Source organism: Ovis canadensis, chromosome 2 (assembly GCF_042477335.2).
Source record: "Ovis canadensis isolate MfBH-ARS-UI-01 breed Bighorn chromosome 2, ARS-UI_OviCan_v2, whole genome shotgun sequence".
NCBI classification, from domain to species: domain Eukaryota; kingdom Metazoa; phylum Chordata; class Mammalia; order Artiodactyla; family Bovidae; genus Ovis; species Ovis canadensis.
Genome location: NC_091246.1, coordinates 145,313,742 through 145,333,959, shown reverse-complemented (window position 1 = coordinate 145,333,959; position 20,218 = coordinate 145,313,742). Strand labels below are relative to the sequence as shown.

At 35.6% G+C, this 20,218-nt stretch overlaps 1 protein-coding gene and 1 non-coding gene across 5 annotated transcripts in view; both read right to left on the bottom strand.

Moving 5' to 3' along the window:
- Positions 1–20,218, bottom strand: part of FASTKD1 (FAST kinase domains 1) — a 34,790-nt gene that overhangs the window by 318 nt on the left and 14,254 nt on the right. For 2 of the 4 annotated variants that reach the window (XM_069577241.1, XM_069577243.1), the window contains exons 6-14: positions 19,608–19,718; positions 18,738–18,869; positions 13,719–14,205; positions 12,406–12,520; positions 7,311–7,439; positions 6,480–6,611; positions 6,002–6,115; positions 1,720–1,858; positions 467–581 (exon numbers count right to left, since the gene is read on the bottom strand). In XM_069577241.1, coding sequence (XP_069433342.1) covers positions 467–581; positions 1,720–1,858; positions 6,002–6,115; positions 6,480–6,611; positions 7,311–7,439; positions 12,406–12,520; positions 13,719–14,205; positions 18,738–18,869; positions 19,608–19,718 — 1,474 coding nt within the window. Of the gene's footprint in view, positions 1–466; positions 582–1,719; positions 1,859–4,870; positions 5,838–6,001; positions 6,116–6,479; positions 6,612–7,310; positions 7,440–12,405; positions 12,521–13,718; positions 14,206–18,737; positions 18,870–19,607; positions 19,719–20,218 lie in introns of those variants that run through there. The other 2 variants (XM_069577242.1, XM_069577244.1) reach the window with 1 other exon arrangement.
- LOC138434938 (small nucleolar RNA U13) lies at positions 15,796–15,902 on the bottom strand. The gene has a single exon (XR_011254994.1). It is a non-coding gene; the product is annotated as a small nucleolar RNA U13 (small nucleolar RNA).

Sequence of the window (20,218 nt, the reverse complement as noted above, 5' to 3'; positions counted from 1 at the left end):
TGAAAAGAGCTGTAAGACCCTAAGACATTAGTTTACATAAGCATAGCCTTTGAACCCTTTTTGGAAGGTTGTCCTCCATGACAACAGCTGGAAGACCCTTCTCTGCCTCAAAGCTTTCATGCTCCTAGTTCCTATAAAAGCAAGAATGGACGCTTTTTCCTATGTGACTGTCTTATATTTATACACTAGCCTTTTTCTCTTATAACTCCATCCATCTCCATAGAGCCTCTCTTCATTGTAAGATAAATATAAAAATCAAGAGATCGTCTAGAGACAATTTAAAAACTGATTTTTATTTGCTCTTCTTCAAAAAAAAATGGAGAGTATTCTATTTCAGAGATATTTTAATATAGCTCTTCTTAATATAAAAAAAAAGGTAAATCTATAACTTTCACCTTAAAAGAGGATACATGTAAAACCAATGTCTCGGGGTTTTTGGAGGCTGAATTATATAAGTATTTCATACCTGAATCACATGATAGCCCAAAATTTCCAAATGTCGTTTTTTCATAGCAGATTTTCCTTTTAAATGAGGGATGTTTCTACAAAATGCTCTTGAATCCAAAAATTCCAAAGCAATCCTATGTAAGAAAAATAAATATTTACTTCTGAAATTAAAGTGAGAAAATGAGTAATTACAAACATTTCAGAAACAAGGGTGTATCCTTATGAACTAAAAAAGCCAACTGAGTATACGAAGTTATTTTTATATTTAGTTATTAATGACAGGTAATCCTCTTCATTAGATTAAACCAAATTATAGTATCTACATGCTTTCATCTGTGTTTCTCTGTCCTGCATATATTTATTATTCACCTACCATATGTAAGGTACTGTGAGAGACATAAAAATAAAAAAGACACAGCTTATAGTCAAATGTATTAAAAAGCAGAGACATCACTTCGCTGACAAGTCCATCTAGTCAAAGCTATGATCTTTCCAGCAGTCATGTACAGATGTGAGAGTTGGACCATAAAGAAGGCTAAGTGCTGAAGAATTGATGCTTTTGATCTGTGGTGCTGAAGAAGACTCTTGAGAGTCCCTTGGACCGCAAAGAGATCCAACCAGTCCATCCTAAAGGAGATCAGTCCTGAATATTCACTGGAAGGACTGATGCTGAAGCTGAAGCTCCAGTACTTTGGCCACTTGATGCGAAGAGCTGACTCACTGGAAAAGACCCTGATACAGGGAAAGATTGAGGGCAGGAGAAGAGGGTGACAGAGGATGAGATAGATGGTTGGATGGTATCATCGACTCAATGGACATGAATTTGAGCAAACTCCAGGAGATAGTGTAAGACAGGGAAGCCTGCCATGCTGCAGCCCATGGGGTTGCAAAGAGTTAGACACAACTGAGCAACTGAACAACAAATAGTCAAACAAAGAACATAAGATATATAGCATATAACTGTAATTCAGTGCAGGAAGCAGCTGTGTGCTTTTCAGAAAAGTATAGAGGCATAGGAGGTTCAAAGAAGAAGATACTATTTATTTCCAATGAAAACAATGGGAAGGTTAGTGCTTTAGAAACTGCTCAGCTTTGGACAGTGAAGGATGGAGATTCAGGCAGAAAGCACAACAAAAGCAAGGGTATGTAGGTAGAATTTGTGACATATATGAGGGGTATATTCTACTATAAACAACCCTTGATAGTTGAGCTTATTAAGTCGTGTCAAATTTAACATTTAGATAATAAAATCTGAAGCTAAAAGAAAGTTACTTTTCAGCTCCTGGTGGCAGTCTTGATCCAGCTATTTGAGTATTTGATTCCAATTGTATTTTTGGCAGTTTTTCCAAAGTTGTATTATGGCTTCCATAAGGAAGAGGGTTTCTCCTTTTATCCAAGATACACTCAAAGTCTATAAGGAAGCACAGGAACCAACAATATGAATCAGGTAAATTCTTATAGGTAACATTTTAAGATATATCTTAAATACACATGTATATAAAGACACACGCTCACAAACATGAAGAATGAGGTACCTCTCTAATTATTCCATTTATTTATTTAGGCCACACCGTGCGGCATGCGAGATCTTAGTTCCCCTGCCAGGCATAGAATGCATGTCCCCTGCAGTAGAAGTGCAGAGTCTTAACCACTGGACTGCCAGGGAAGTCCCTATCCAACTTATTATATGATCTTTGAAGTCAGTCAATAAAAATCAACCAGCAAGTATTACCAAACTATTGGTTAGCACGAGAGCTATAATTAGCACTGCACTAAGCCAAATCACAGCTTCCTTGGTAGCTCAGACGGTAAAGCATCTGCCTGCAATCCGGGAGACTCAGGTTCAATCCCTAGGTTGGGAAGATCTCCTGGAAAAGGAAATGGCAACCCACTCTAGCATTCTTGCCTGGAAAATCCTATGGATGGAGGAGCCTTGTAGGCTACAGTCCATGGGATCACAAAGAGTTGGACACGACTGAGCGACTTCACTACACTTCAAGCCAAATCACATTAAGAAGTTTTATCTCAATCCCTTTGAATCTCTTGTTCACAGTCTAAGAAGCTAAACCAACTCATCAGAAAATTAGCAAAGACAAAGATCCAGGCAAGCATCCTGTCTTTCCTGTATGAACTGTACACTGGGTAACTAAACAGCTGACATAGGAAAGTTCTTTTTAGACAAATTCCAGCTAATAAATGCAGAAGAAATGACAGATGCACAATATCACTCCTTTGCTACCCCTGATGAATGATGCATTTAAGTAATAATTTAAATGGCTGCTAAAATCATTAGGTGACAAGCTGGGGGGCAAACTTCCTAATGGATGCACTGATGACCTACAAACACACTGATAAATCTTAATATAATAATAGTAAGACAACTAGAATTGTATGTCTTATCATAAGATGCAGTAAGCACATACCACTTATGAAAGAGCTGGCAGAAAAAACCACCACTGCTGTCCCCAAACTAACCTAGCTGACTAATCTAGTCAAACCTCTAGATCTAACTATTGGTTTACAGGAAAAATGGGGGATGCAGGAACATGTTGAATGACATCACAGAACTGCAACTGGAAAAGTGCAAAATATGAAAAAACAAATAACTTATTTTCAATAAATAAACTGTAAGAGGAAAAAAGACAGAAAGGTAGAACTTAAAAAGACAGATCACCCAAAGGTAAAATTTGGATTCCAATTTTAACCAACAGTAAGATACAACATATACAAGATAATGGAGATACTTAAATGTTGATAAGCAATATAATGTTAAGCAATTATTGTGAACAGTTGTAGAGATGAAAATGATGGCACTATGGTTATATATCCTTTTAGATATACATTCTGAAATGATATATTATCTGTGATTTGTTTGGAAAGGATCAGGTGGGATTCTGGTTAGTGAGTATTGACCATTTTTAATGCTGGATGAGGGTTCATTATACTATTCTATTTTTGTATATATATGAAATTTTTCCCATAATAAAAACAATGATAAAAGTATTTAAACCAAGAAAAAAAGAAAAATGAAAAAAGAAACAAGGAATGAAAAAGAAGAGTGGATTTAATTACCTATTCTTAAGGGAAACTGAGGCACTGAAGCATCTTCAAGTTAATTATGAAACATGAAATATACTTTTCTCATTTTTAAGAGAATGAATTCTGGAGCTAGAATGCATAAGTCATTCTGGCTTTGCCATTTGCCAGCTATATCACCTTGGGCAAACAATGTCTCTGGGCCTCAGTTTCCTCATCTATAAAAATACAGTATTTGCAAAACTTAAGGGGATATAATAAGCTTATTATATATAAAGTACTTAAGGGCTTGCCTGGTAGCTTAGTGGTAAAGAATCTGCCTGCCAATGCAGGAGACATTGGTTCGATCCTTGGTGTGGGAAGATCCCACATGCAACAGAGCAACTAAACCCATGTACCACAGTTACTAAGCCCACGTGTTCTTAGAGCTGTGCTCACAACAAGAGAAGCCACTGCGATAAGAAGCGCACACACTGCAACTAGAGAGTAGCCATGCTCAGCACAGTCAGAGAAAAGCCCGTGCAGCAACAAAGACCCAGGAAGCCAAAAATAAATAAATAAATACAATTTTAAAATAAATAAAATGATTAAATAACGTCTCACATAATAATCCATATGTGAGTGTATCAGTTACTATTATCGTTGTTACATGAAATTACAGCATTGTTTGAGAGATGCACAGAGCAGCAAAAAACCTTAGTAAACTATAGCATACTCATTCAATGAAATATATACAGTTACTAAAAATAATGTGGTATATTTGCTGACATAGAAAAAATATTCACAATATATAAACAAAGTTGGGCTTCCCTGTGGCTCAGCTGATAAAGAATCTGCCTGCAATGAAGGCGATCTGGGCTTGATCCCCGGGTTGGGAAGATCGCCTGGAGAAGGGAAAGGCTACCCACTCCAGTATTCTGACCTGGAGAATTCCATGGACTACCACTACAGTCCATGGGGTCACAGTAAGGCACGACTGAGCGACTGTCACTTTCACTTCACTTTTAAAGTGACATACTATAAAAAGTCATTTTGGTTTTAAAAAATCAGAATTTTTTAAGATACATATTGCTTGTACACATGAACAAGTACTCCTTGTAAAATTTAGAAAGAAAACAAATGTCATTAAAAATGAAAAAAAAAGCCAGAAAGAGAAAGACATCAAAAGTAAACAGTGGTTGTATCATGGGTGGTTTTCCTTTTTTAGGTTATCTGTCCCTTCTCTATAAGCATGCATTATGTATCATATAAGTAAGTGTTTTCTTCCCAATCTTAGTACCATTGTACTAAGTGGTACTAAATGGTAGTCATACCATTGTATTAGATGGTACTAAATGGTAATCATACAACTGTATTCATTATACCATATCTTTATATACAAATATTACCAATTAAATCTTATTTTTAATGACATATATATTTTCACATAAAAATAAGCTACTTGACAACATAAGGTATTAATACAAATATGAACTGGCAATACAATGGGCTTGGGACATAATAATCCCAGTTTCCTGTTCAGTTCAGCTCAGTTCAGTCGCTCAGTCATGTCCGACTCTTTGCAACCCCATGAATCACAGCACGCCAGGCCTCCCTGTCCATCCCCAACTCCCGGAGTCCACTCAAACCCATGTCCATTGTGTCGGTGATGCCGTCCCTTCCACCTCCTGCCCTCAATCTTGCCGAGCATCAGGGTCTTTTCAAATGAGTCAGCTCTCTGCATCAGGTGGCCAAAGTATTGGAGTTCAGCTTCAACATCAGTCCTTCCAACAAACATCCAGGACTGATCTCCTTTAGGATGGACTGGTTGGATCTCCTTGCAGTCCAAGGGACTCTCAGGAGTCTTCTCCAACACCACAGTTCAAGAGCATCAATTCTTCGGCACTCAGCTTTATTTATAGGCCAACTCTTACATCCGTACGTGACTACTGGAAAAACCATAGCCTTGACTAGATGGACCTTTGTTGGCAAAGTAATGTCTCTGCTTTTGAATATGCTATCTAGGTTGGTCATAACTTTCCTTCCAAGGAGTAAGCGTCTTTTAATTTCGTGGCTGCAATCACTATCTGCAGTGATTCTGGAGCCCAGAAAAATAAAGTCAGCCACTGTTTCCACTGTTTCCCTATCTATTTCCCATGAAGTGCTGGGACCAGATGCCACTTCGTTTTCTGAATGTTGAGCTTTAAGCCAACTTTTTCACTCTCCTCTTTCACTTTCATCAAGAGGCTCCTTAGTTCTTCTTCACTTTCTGCCATAAGGGTGGTGTCATCTTCCTATATGAGGTTATTGATATTTCTCCTGGCAATCTTGATTCCAGCTTCTGCTTCCTCCAGCCCAGATCAAACCTATGCTCCCTACAAGTGGAAGCACAAAGTTCTAACCACTGGACTACCAGGGAATTCTCTGAAAATCTTCAAGATAATGAAATAACTTTTTTAAAGTTTTAAAATTCCAACTGATGAGATGACTCTATTTAGTCTGATTTCCTGAAAACTGTTAATAACCTACAAAGACTTACCTATTGTGTAGTAATAAGGTGTAAGAACAGAGGCTTTCACAAAATTGATTCCTCCCAGTATCTCTGCTAACATTTTATAAATCTGCTGTTGTGCTCCATTCATGCTGCCAAAATCTTCATGAAATAAAAACAATTAGCTCACTTAAAATAATCAGTTTTTGAACAAAAATCATTTCACATCTACAAACTAAAAAATAAAACTAAATATTTCCAACAAGAGCCTTGCTGTATTAATAATACCATATGCAATGACATTAAATTCAATATAAGTTCTTTGGCTCTCTCCCAAAGAGGTTTAGTGTCCTAAATATTAAGAAATTTTTACAACACAAATTTCATCTACAAAATGTTTCCATTAAACAAATTATGGCACTTTGGAATTCTGGTGTCATGATAGGTTAAACAATAAAAACAGTGTACTACCTAATAATGTGCTTTAGAATTAAACTTTACTTTCTGACCCAAAGAAAACTCAAACCTTTATTATAGTGTTGTTGACAGAAGAGGTCATGAAACCATGGAATCTGATATTCAGGACATTCCAAGCAGACTGCTCTATTTAATTCCATAAGACGAAATTGGACCTTCATATTTAGAGATGAACATATAACTGAAATTTTAAAAATACATTAATAGACTTTGAACTCAGCAAAGACAATTCATTTTTCACATTCATTTATCCCATTAATGACTGTAACTTTTCTTTTCATATTATAAAATCATTTCATTTGTATATATATGTTCTATATTTTTAAATTATTACACTCAATGGGATCATTAGGACCAACATCTATGTTGTTCTCCCTAATTATGAATGTTAAAACCATATTTAAAAAAATACTGCCAAAGAATATTCATTGACCTAATATTCCACATTTAGCAACTTATCCTAAGGAAACAAAGATGAGGACAATGCCAGATTCTACAAACAAAAAACAAACAATGACATCAAAAAAATATACAATGGCATGGAAAATCTTTCAAAATATAGTTCAATGATAAAAGGCAACAGACAAAGTGAATATATATATAATTCAAATTTTGTCTTAAAACATATAGATATATCAACGTATATATATGAAGGCAGGAGACATAAAAGAAACATTCTAAAATATTAAAAGTGGTAGTTTCACTTGGTGGTAAGATTATGAATAATCTTTCATTTTCTATTTCATACTGTTCTATATTCTACAATACTAAAGAGAAAAAAATCAGTATGAACATTTAAATGCTTTAAGTAGGTAGGCAGAGCTGAAACTTGGATTTAAATATAAGTGATAATGTAGTAAATTAAATTGTTGATACATACGTTCAAGTTGAGAATCTAATCTGGCTAAGAATTTGATGTTAAAAATTGTCTTCAATAGATCTTCTGGAAAATACTGAAGCGTGGCCAAAGAGTAACCAAGAAACACTAACACGAGAGGATCCAATACACCTAAAACAAAATTAAGAAAAAAAATTAAAATGTACAGCTGCTTCACATACATGTAAATACATAATTTATTCAGTAAAACCAGGTTTTTTAAAAATGATACGAACACAACCTTGACAAAATTAACCTATACTGTCACAGGTAAGTATGGTAGTAAAGTGGTTACTTTTGGGTAGAGGAAGAACAGAAAAGAAAGCCAGGAAGGTTACCATGCTCTTGATAATATTCTATTTTTTTGATCTGGGTACTGATTTCTTACATGATTCAATTTCTATAAATCCACATATACTATGTATATGTGTGTGTGTATACATGTATATATATATAAACGATGTATAAACATGTCTGCATTATTATTATACTTCCAATAAAAGTCTTTAAATTGCCTTGAAAAGAGAAAGACTGGAAACAAAAGGTCATACTACCAAGCCATCAGCCACTGCAACCACCTACAGTGGTGCACCCAGAGGGGAATTCAGAAACATAGGACACTGGCCCTAGGTAGTTAAGATTCATATCAAAGGAAAAATTTCAGTGAGCCCAGGCTCTTATATTTTACCACACATAGAAAAGCACGAAAATCATTAACTTGAGATGTCTGTTTCTGTGATTAACAATAACTTTTGATGTTCAAGCACACGTGTTTGTTTTTGGTTTTGTTTTTCAGTAAAAACTCCTATATATAATGGGGGGAAAAAAAGGAAACAAAAGGTCAGTAAAGTATGTAAAAGTAAGAAAGGCCACCATTCTCTATATACTGATGATCACATTGCTCAGCCTGTGTGGGGAATCATTCTAAGCACTTTACAAATATTACCTCATTTAAAACCTCATTTTAGCGTACAATAGGAATGATTATTATCTCCACTTTATAAACCAACTGTACTGAAGCACAGAGAAGTTTAATGACATGCCTCAGCATGATTGGCTAGTGGAGGGTGAGATTTAACTTGGGAGAGTCCAGCTCTGGAGTCTGAACTGCTGTGCTATGCTGCTTTCTAGGGCTCTCAGACCCCCAGGCGGAGGACAGACACGTATGAAGATCAGGTCTCATCTAGCACCTCTTCCCTGATAGGTCAGCCAGCACCACACTGTGCATCCCAGAGTACAAGGCTTGCAGTTATTTACCTGATTTGCTTCATCCAAGAGGAATTTCCTTTCTCTCTTTCTTTCTTTTTAATTTTTTATTGGAGTATAGTTGATTTACAATGTTGTGTTAGTTTCTGAGGTACAGCACAGTGATTCAGTTATATATATATATATTTTTAAAAAGAGAACATATACATATATTCTCTTCTTTCATACTCTTTTTCATTATAGTTTATTACAAGACACTGAATACAGTTCCCTGTGTTATATGGTAGGAACTTGTTTATATACTTTATATATAGTAGTTTTTATCCACTAATCCTAATCTCCTAATTTATCTCTCCCATCCCTTTCCCCTTTGGTAACCAACTGTAAGTTTGTTTTCTATGTCACGAGTCTGTTCCTGTTTTGTCAATATGTTCATTTGTATGATACTTTAGATTACCCATATAAGTGATATCACATGGTGATATCTGTTTTGATATTTGTCTTTGATATTGATATTTGTCTTTCTCTGCCAAAAGACATTTCTGATGAGAGGGAAGGGATCACCTAAAATGCACCTTTAGCAGCAAATGTTCTTTCAAACGACAAAAAACAGATGTTAAATCTTCTAATTGTTTTGCTGAGTTTATTTAATAAAGCAAGATCAAGTCACAAACAAGGTTACGTGATGATCTCTACCAGCAAAACTGATCTGTCAAAACTAATGTTTATTTAAAATAAAGAAAAGTATCATTCTATAAATTACTTAAAATTCTGCTTTAGGTCTCCAAGAATTTTGCAATCATTTTCACAGTAAAGTCTTCAAAAATCAAAGCTGTACTTAAACTCTCATCTCTTATATCCCTTATTTGAAGAAAAAAAAAAAAAAAAAGAATGTACTTTCATTTCCTTCTGGTTGTTGACACACAACTGAACAACCAAGAAAGCATATGCAAAGTCTCACCTTTCAGTTTCAAGTCTCATCTTTCTATGAATAGTTCCAATTACTAAAAGGGAAGTATATATGAATGCCACACACGCATACATCTGTACATGAATAAACACACACATGTCACAGTCGCATTTTACTTGTCTATTAGAGACACAAAAATAGGTCAGATACTATCTGGCACACAGATCCTACAAAAAATGTACCAAAGTCCATGAACATCATACTGACATCATTAATATATTTATACTGTCTCACACAGACTAACTAGAGGTCTATAAGCCTAGAGAAACATACCATAAAATAGAGCCTAACATCTTATGCTGGACACAGAAGCTCTCAGTTAAGTATTTGTTGCTTGGATAACAGAATGAGTATTTCTTACACTCCAGGCACAGCAAAAAGTTCTGAGGAAAGCCAGTTTCTTCTCCTATCAACCTGGTCTCCCTCATTCCATTCCTGCCACACTGAATCTGCTGTTCCGAAAAAGAAATCAAGCATGTTCTCACCTCATGGCCTTTTGCACTTGCTTTTCTTTACCCTGGGATGCTCCTCTCCAACTGTGGGCATGGGTCACTCCCTCACTTCATTCAATCCACGGTCAATGACATCTCCTTACTCCACCTGGCCCGCCTCACTATCCTCCATCCTACATACCTGCCCTGCTCTAGTACTGCTAGATTCTTATCACCATTTGAGCTTATGAACTTGCTGATTATGTACACCAGTTTCACCCCGCCAGAAAGCAAACTCAATGATGGTAAAGTCTATCTGGTTTTTACTCTCTCCTATATCTCCAGCGACTAACGACCACCTGACAGTAAGTACTTGGTGAATACTGACTGAAAAAGCAGTAACTACTGAGCCAGACATTTCACCTCTAAAACTCTCACATTATCCCGACATGCAAGAAGTATGAGTCTGAGAAGAGAAGCCCCATAAAGCCTTTTTCTTTAAGGCCAAATAGAAACAAATATAATTCAGGACCAAAATAAATGAAAAGAAAAAAATAATTTCCTGTCTTTGCTGTCCTCACATACTGCTTCTGCTAAGGCCAGTAGTAGGAAGGAATATTTCTATTCCACCTTTTTTCTGGTACTAAAACACTATTTAGACTTTTTAAGAAGAAGTTAGAAGTTAAGTCGCTCAGTCGTGTCCAACTCTTTGTGATCCCATGGACTGTAGCCCACCAGGCTCCTCCGTCCATGGGCTTCTCCAGGCAAGAATACTGGAGTGGGTTGCCATTTCCTTCTCCAGGGGATCTTCCCAACCCAGGGATCGAACCCAGGTCTCCTGTATTAGAGGCAGATGCTTTAACCTCTGAGCCATCAGGGAAGAGACATAATAATCATCACCAGAGCAACTACCTTTCTGACAATTAATAAATGTCTATAAAGGACCTTAAGAAATATTTGATTTCTATTTAAAAAAAAAACAAAACTATTAAAATTGACAAAAACAATCAAATGTTATATGTCTCCAGAAATGATACAAATATCAGATATACAGCTCCACATACAAAACATTTTTTGCTGAAAATGTTTACTCTGAATCTAATCAAGCATCTATAACTAACTTCCAGTTTACTAGGGATACAGATGATGGAGGAGCAAGTTAAAAGAAAGCACTCAAACAAATCCAGAATGTGGCACAACCCATAATAAATGGCCAATCCCTTTTAGAATAAAAAAATGTCAGGAGAAAAAAAGATAGGGAGAAAGTGATGTAGCCCAACATTAGTTTCTTTAAAAAATTTATCAAAGAAAATTTGGTGACAATTGGGAAATTTTTATTATGGATTGAGTAGGCAGTAGCTTCCCAGTTGGCCTAGAAGGTAAAGAACCTGCCCACAATGCAGCAGATGTCGGAGATGCGGGGTTGATCCCTGGGTTGGGAAGATCCCCTGGAGAAGGGAATGGCTACCCACTCCAGTATTCTTGCTTGGAGAATTCCATGGACAGCAGGCTATGGGGTCACAAAGAGTTGGACATGGCTGAGTGACTAATACTAGGTAGTAAGTGGTACTTGTTCATTTTCTTAAGTGTGATACTGGCATTGTGTTTTCATAGGAGAATGTCCTTATAACCTGAAGTATTTAGGGCTGGCATTTCCAGTGGTTCATCATATACACAAACACACACACACACAAACACACAGAGCAAATCTGGCAAAATGTCAGAGAGATAACCTACTGGAATGAGTGACCCTTGTTTGGATCCTGTGTCCAAAATAATCACTGTAAATAAGGTATTTTAGGAATAATGAGGGAGACTTAAAAATAGATTGTATATTACATATTGTTGTTGTTTAGGCTCTAAGCCATGTCTGACTCTTTTGCAACCCTATAAATAGTAGCCCTCCAGGCTCCTCTGTCCATGGGATTTCCCAGGCAAGAATATTGGGGTGGGTTGCCATTTCCTTCTCCAGAGGATCTTCCAATCCAAGGATCTTCCGACCCTGTCTCCTGCATTGCGGGCAGATTCTTTACTGATTGAGCTATCAGGGGAGCCCTATATTATATATCAGGAGACAATTAATTTTCTCTATGTGGTAACAGTATTGTGGTGACTTAGGAGATCATTATTCTTAAAAGGTGTATGTCTAAGCAATTAAATGTAAAGAGTCACATTGCCTACAACTTACTTTGAAATGGCATAGAAAAAATGAGAGCAAGAGAAACGATAAAGCAAATATGATAAAATGTGAACAATTACTGAATCTACCTAGTGAGTTCACAAGTGCTACTTGTTCAAGTCTCTATTTTCTAATGCAAGTTTGACATTTATCATAATAAAAAAGTTTTTAAAAATGGATCCAAAACATTTTTTTGAAGGTATAAAACTCATAGATATTTTTGTTATCCTTTAAAAAACAGTATGTCTTAAGAGTAGCAGCAATAGTATTCTCCAACCTCCTCATCCATGTAGGACTAAACAATATACCTACTTAAGTAAGAATTAAGGTGTTGAATGCAAGTTCCAAAAAATTCATCCCATTGAGGTGGATCATAGTTCAGGGTGCTGAATGGAAGAATAATAGCAAGAATTGCAAAAGGATGAATCTGCAAAAAATAGAACAAAAAAATTACTGTTTAAACCTCAGCAAAACAAAACAAAATTTAGCCTAATTATTATCCTAAGTAGAACTCTTTATCAAACAAGCCTATAGTTAAATGAACATGCCCACAGTTAAATGACACATGTATCACTGTTAATAAGTTCTCTATCTGGCTATAATCTATTTAATTCCATCACTAATCTCTAGTAACTAAATATTAATGTAGAAAAAAATAAATCAGATAAGTTACAAATTGATTTTATAAGTATAAAATTCTGTTCCAGAATTCCTTAGTCATTGAAATGACAAGACAGTATCACTGATTTCCATGATATAAGTGCATTTTATAGACTCTTCATATAACAAGAAAGCTTCCTAATTTATAATAATAATCAGACTTCATTTTTCTTTCATTCTTTTTTTAAAGTTCATTCATCCAGTACTTAATAAACAGCAGGCACTATGCTAGGCAAAAAGATAGACTTTTATTTTCACTTATTAGAAATACTGTCTTCTAAGTAAAAACCATATTCTGATATATATAACTGATTTTATAAGCAACTGTTTTCTCACATAATTCAAAAAGCATCACTGGGGCTTCCCTGGTGGCTCCGCGGTAAAGAATTCATCTGCCAAAGCAGGAGACATGGGTTCCATCCCTGGTCTGGGAAGATCCCACATGCCATGGAAAAACTACGCCCATGTGCCACAACTCCAGAGCTTGGGCTCCCAGCAACAACAGAAGCCACTGCAATGGGAAGCCCATGCATTGCAACTAGAGGGTAGCCCCTAACTGGAGAAAAGCCCATGAAGCCACTAAGGCCCAGCACAGCCAAAAGCAAATTAATTAATTTAAAAAACAAACAAACAGCATTTTACAAGTTCCAGAAATTAAACTGTAGGAAGACACACTGACAATTCAATTATTCTAAAGTCAGTGAAGACCTACAATTTTCTCAGTTTTCACCTTTATCTTACTCTTTTGAATAGTTTTAAATAGTAAAAGTATCACAGGATTATAGAAAATAAGAAAAAGAAAGCAAAAATCATACATCTCCATTATCCTAACACAACTATTATTATTTAACCAGAAACTAGAGCTTAAGTTTTAAACTTCAAATTCCAATCAAGCTCTTCAAGCACTTATTATAAACATTTATGCTTCTAGAAGTCGACAATAATATGCAACATTTCAATTTCACCTTTTCAATCTGTTGAAGGACCACTGAGGCTATCTTATCAAGTAGTGAAGTACTGAGGTAGTTGGTTCTAGAAATGAAAGATGCAATCCCTGCAACATTGATGTAATTAATTTCATCCATCAAACGCTGTAAGGTAACAACTGTTTCTTCAAGAAGTGAATCAGCAAACCAGTCTCCTTTTAAAGATTTAACTTCTTCCCATAACAGATTCAAACTTTTACATTCTTGTAGTCTCTGATGACCATAGTGATCTAATTTTTGAAGTACTTTCAACTGTTTCCCAGGAATATTATCCAGATACATGTGATCATACTGAATACATCTTAAAACAGATGCTGCAAAAATATTCAGGTCATGTAGGTCACACTGTGGCAAAACTGCTTCAATCTGAGACATCCTCACTTCGTCCAGGTGAGCAGAAGGAAGCATCGAAAGAGCATAGACCAGGATGGAAATCTCACTAGGTATGACACTGACTTTCAAATAACTATAAAGAAAGAAGGAAAAATAAAAAGAACAGAATGAATCTATCAGCAACAAAACTTAGTTATAAGAATTAAAACGTGAATATATAATTATTAGTACACTTAATAGGTGTGGCAGTTTTAAAATATAATTTGAAAAGGGTTAGGGGCTTCCCTGGTGCTCAGTGGTAAAGAATCCGCCTGCCAGTGCAGGAGATGAATTCGATCCTTAGTCCAGAAGATCCCACATGCCTGGATCAACTAAGCCTGTGTGCTGCAACTACTGAGCCTGTGCTCTAGAGCCCGGGAGCCTCAACTGCTGAGCCCACATGCTGCAAGTACGAAAGCCCTTGCACCCTGAAAGCCCACGCTCCACAACAAGAGAAGCCACAGCAGTGAGAAGCCCATGTACCACAACTAGAGTAGCCCCTGCTTGCCACAACTAGAGAAAAGCCTGCACAGCAGCCAAGACCCGGTACAGCTAAAAATAAATAAATAAATGAAAATAAATACAAGGGTTAGATAAATTCAAAGATGACAAGTTTCCCTTACTAAGGGAAGTCAAGGGAAGCTGTAAGATGTTCTGAAGCATATCCTCATTTTTTTATGCAAAAATAAAACCATAGTCCCTGACAAACAAAAGGTTGACGTTAGAACAATGTCTGCAGAGCTGTTGTGAGAGACAGAATTTGGACTGAATTTCTGGATGTGACCTGTCAAAAGCTGGTATGATCTAGAACAGGCAAAGAGTAACCACTCAATAACAGTGATCCCCTTCTTCGGCAACATAAGAAGCCCAACCTTTTAAAAAAAAGACAGACAAAAAGGACAAACACAAAGCATACAATCCCTTCTCTGCTCCTTCTTTCCCAAATCTCTATGCTTAGGGACCCACCACCAGGACAGCAGTTGTTAAAATACAAATTAAAAACTGGGAGCTTTTAAAGCATCTTTTAAGTTTAGAAGTACTGGAAAAGATGATCAAATATAAATTAAAAGAAAACTGATTGACTTTTAAACATATTGTTAGCATATTAAAATAATGATGATATTCAAGGCTAGCAAGGGTCTATTGATACAGACTTTCTCATTCACTAATAGTAAATTTAAAAAGTTGGTGCAACCTTTCTGGAAAATAATTTAGCAGTATAGCTTAAGAACTTTAAAAGTAATTACATCATTTGACATGATCAATCTTAGTCTAGTAAACTAGCCTAAGAAAATAATCTAAAATGAAGGCAAAGATTTTATGTTACATTATTCATCATATTTTTTTATGTGGCTAAAATTTGAAAACAGTCTACACACCCAGGAAGGGGAATAGTTAAGGTAATTATGATACAGTCCTATGATGGGCAATATCCAATAACTAAAAATATTTACAAATAGCTTTAAATGATGTAGGAAAATGCTGTTAACGTTAAGCGTATGGGAGGAGGAACACAAAGCTGTACGTTCCTGATTCTCAACTGGGAGAAAAACATACAGATGATACACACCACAAGCAAATAAACCCAACAATAAACCAAACTGCTCACCATAAATGAAAGGGCTTACAAATGACTATTTTCTCCTTTATACTTTTTTCTGTTTTCAAACTGATTTTTTTTTCACATGAGATGGGTCACGTGCTGACCTCATAACAGATCTGAGGGAAGCACATCTCACCCAATAGTGCGAACACCCAATTATTATGCTTATAAACTACAATCAAAATGATTTTCACATATCTGGCCCACTGCCTGACACAAAATAGGTACTCAATAAGCACTAAATGAGTATTGTATTCTTATAACCACAAAAAATTAATATGCTATTTTATATAAAGAAAAGACCTCCAGAGTTGTATCTGTTTACAGAATTGACCCAAGGGGTAGGAACTCTCAGTATTTGCCAATCTTGTGATACTAATCTGAAAATAAACCTCCAAGAGACACAAACATGCCAGACTCCACTTGATGCTTTCCTTATGGTGTTCCCTAAAATTCCAAAACTCACAACAGATGCAATTGCGTTTATTTACGTTCTACCACAAACCTACCAGCATGGCTAAAATAAAAATGTACCAAGAGTTGGTAAAGATCTCAAGAAACAGGAATGCTCACATTTTGCTAGTGGTAAATAAACTGGTACAGTCACTTTAGAAAACTATTTAGAGTTCCCTGGTGGACTAGTGATTAGGATTCCGGGTTTCACTGCTGTAGCCCGGGTGCAATCCCTAGTCGGGAAACTGTTAAAAAGAAAGGAAGACAAAATAGAAAACTATTTAGCAGGATCTGCTGAAGGTGAACATATTATAACATGTGCATAACCAACAATCATACTCCTCAGTAAATACCCACAGAGATGTATACATATGTTCACTAAAAGATACAAATGAGGATGTTCACCACAGCAGTATTTATAATAGCCCAAAACTGGAAATAAATCAAATATCTATCAACATTAAAATAGACTAAAAAACACATGTTACGTTCTTACAAGAATATATAGCAAACACATGGGTAAATCTCATAAATAAAATGTTAAACAAAAGAAGCAAGGCACTAAACAGGCAAAACTAATCCATGCAGTTAGAAGCAGGGACAACAGTTAGCCTGGGGAAGGGGGCAGGAGTAAAGAGGAGGGAGTAGGGTCAAGAGGAGGGAATATGTCTATTTTATATAGATAGCTCAATATATCATCTTTTTTTTTTCAAAGAACATATTATTCCAGTACATGAATTCCCTGGGTTTCCCAGATAGTTTCAGGAGATATTCACACAAACATTTATGTCAACTATTTTAACTAGATTGTATTCCTTCCCACAACCTGCACTGAAGTGGGGGAAGGGTTAAATTTAAAACTACAGAGGTATGTAGAGGCTCTTGCTATGCAGAATTACTAAACTTCAACACTGCCATATCTGCTTCAAATTTTTTAATAAAGTAAACAAAACATTACCGATAAAGTGAAATCTCCTGTGATGCTCCCACTCCTGTCTTACTTTTCTGTTAGCATACCTGTAGGCCAATAGTATTGTGTAATTTACTATTTTAAGAAACACTGTACTGACCAAATAAATCATGTCTCTGGGCCAGTTTATGATACCTAATTTAGAACATAATTATATTAAATTCTTAATTCAGAGGCTATATGAAAGTGGATGTTATTAATAAATATGGAGTGAAGAAACAATCCTGTACTTAATCACCTTGATAAGAGAGCTATTTAAGAAAACAGTGAACCTTCTTGTAACATATCTATTATGCTAAATTCTCACCTGATAAAGTGCTACCTCTTATTCCTCAGTTCAAATCCTTAACCATAATAGCATATCATTTTATTACAGCAAAAATCATTTTCAATTATCTGTCAGTCTTGATTACAACATAAAGTCACATGCCTGGTCTTTCAAAAATCACAGTAAGAAATCAAACTAGTATGGGAAAAACAGAGGAGGAAAAAGATTAATCTGGTTTTAATTTCATTCAAGTCATTATTTTGATCCTTAAAGTCAAAATTTTTAATTGGAACACTCCATCTTAAAGTAAAACAAAAATCAATGGAAAACTGAATAACTTCTTAGTTGAAACAGGAATGCTATGTTCATAGAAATGCAAAATTTTTTTAATTATAAAAGGGAAAATCATATGAATATACTTTACTAACATTGCCACCACATATTTTAGTTTTAAAAATTTAAATTTTAATATGCCTTGGAGCCTCTGGGTGGCTCAGTGATAAAGAGTCCACCTGCCTACTCTTGCCTGGAGAATCCCATGGAGCGAAGAGCCTGGTAGGCTACAGTCCATGGGGTCGCCAAGAGTCGGACATGACTGAGCGACTTCACTCACTCACTCACTCACTGCCAATGCAGGAGACACAGGTTAGACCCCTGATCCAGGAAGATCCCACATGCTATGGAGCAACTTAAGCCTGTGCGCCACAACTACTGAACCTGAGCTCTAGAGCCCAACAGCCGCAACTACTGAGACGACATGCCCCAACCGCTGAAGTCTGCGAGTCCAGAACCTGTGCTCCGCAACAAGAGGAGCCATCGCAATGAGCAGTCCGTGCACCACAGCTAGAGAGTAGCCCCCACTCACTTCAATTAGAGAAAAGCCCAGGCAGCAGTGAAGACCCTCACAGCAAATAAATACATTTTAAAATAAGTTAAATGGTAATTATTCCTTAAAATAGGCAAGCAAGCAGACTAAAGGCCTACAAATGTGAGTACTCCTAAATGGAGCTTTGCCTACTTCAGCAGCTCTAATCTTTTCATGGATGGTTATTCCATTCCTGCAGGAAAGCAGAATGGCTTGGTTTTATGTGTTCATGCCCTAGAGCTCTCATCACCCCACTGACCTCACTTCCATTTGAAAATATATCAAGCACAAGCACTGGCAGAATGGGCAAGGCAGCAAAATAAGTGTCTTAATAATTTTAATAATAATCTACCCATTTCTGTTTTCGAAAGTTCCAACAACTTTTATATAACTAAACTTATACATAACTAAACAAAACAGGCTAGATTATACAATGAAAGACTTAAACACATCTATTTTAATCTTACCTAAGTAGTAATTCTCTGAGTCTCACAAAAAGCTCTTTACTTTGAAAATGTAGAAAAATCAACGCTTGAGTTATTCTCAACAACTCTACTGGTTTATAGTTATCCAAATGTTTATGCAGAATTGAAGTAATCCTAAAAAGAATGATAAAACATGTATTATAACCAGTTTACTCATGTACTATTATTAAACTTTTACTGAGGAGCTGTTTCATGCCAGACATGCTCTGTGCTAGAGAAATAGCAATGAATGATCCAAGGTTTTCTGTTCTTGACGAACTGTCTCAAGATGACGACAGAAATGTAAAATGATTTTTCTTCCTTAAATCCAGTATGGTCCTCTAATGGAGATGCTTAAAAGCAATGAAAAATGCAAACAGTCAATAAACTGGAGGAACTAGGGCAGAAGGAGTATTTTTTAAAGGAATATATAATATACAATGAAATATTAAATATACACAATCTGAACCACATGTTTGTTTCTTCTTAAATCTCAAGTTTAAAAAGCCAGTATGCTGCAGTATGATTTCAAGGTAACAACTATAGTATGAAACAATTCAAATTCATGTAGATAGATGTTAACTGTTCTACAGAAACTGTCTTTTTAAAAAGTCACTTGTGCTTTATGCTCTTCACTTTCCTAGATTATAATCCTCTGCCTGAGAATAAGAATAGCAGCAAATGAAATGAAAGATGTTGAAAACAATTAAAAACCTGTTTTGAAAAATTATTTAGAAAATAAACAATGACTTAAATGTTAATTATTTATTTCTTCAAAACCAAGATTATAGGAAAAAAAATTTTTTTTTCTCAAAAATAAGCAACTTATGAATGTCGACTAAACTTAACACCAAAAATTTCAGGAAAGTATACTTTTTAATCAGACGTGAATTTCTGCTTTCCATCTCTTCCATTGCTCCCATCACTGCCAGGGCCTGCTGGCCAGTCAGCTCCTCTGACATCAATAATATAGTTGATTTAAGTCTAGAAGCAAAGAAAAATATGTTAGAAAATTAATGACTAGTTTGTTAAATTTTTATAAATAACAGTTCTTAGGTAATAAACAGAAATAATATAAACAAAAACTAAATTTAAAAAATAGATTAAATATATAATTCTAATTTTCTCCCCACCTAATTGGGGATAACACAAAATATTATTAAATAAAGAAAAATGTATTTTCTTCAAAGAAACTAAGGCCTCAGTATAATCTTAAACTCTTAAAAAATATAAATAAAAAATTTTTAATTAATGATTTTCAAATAAGGTATGGTTTCATTGGGTATAAAATACAATAATTCAATGAAATTATTCAGTAGGAGAGAGCTATGGAGCAAACAATTGATATTTCAGTATTGCCCCAATTTTTTAAAACTTAGTAAGATCTGACCAGGAAGTCACCGTATCTACATATTAACAGAAACCTTAACACTAAGTACTTACTATAACACTATAAACTGAAAATTTACAAAGATGGTAAATTT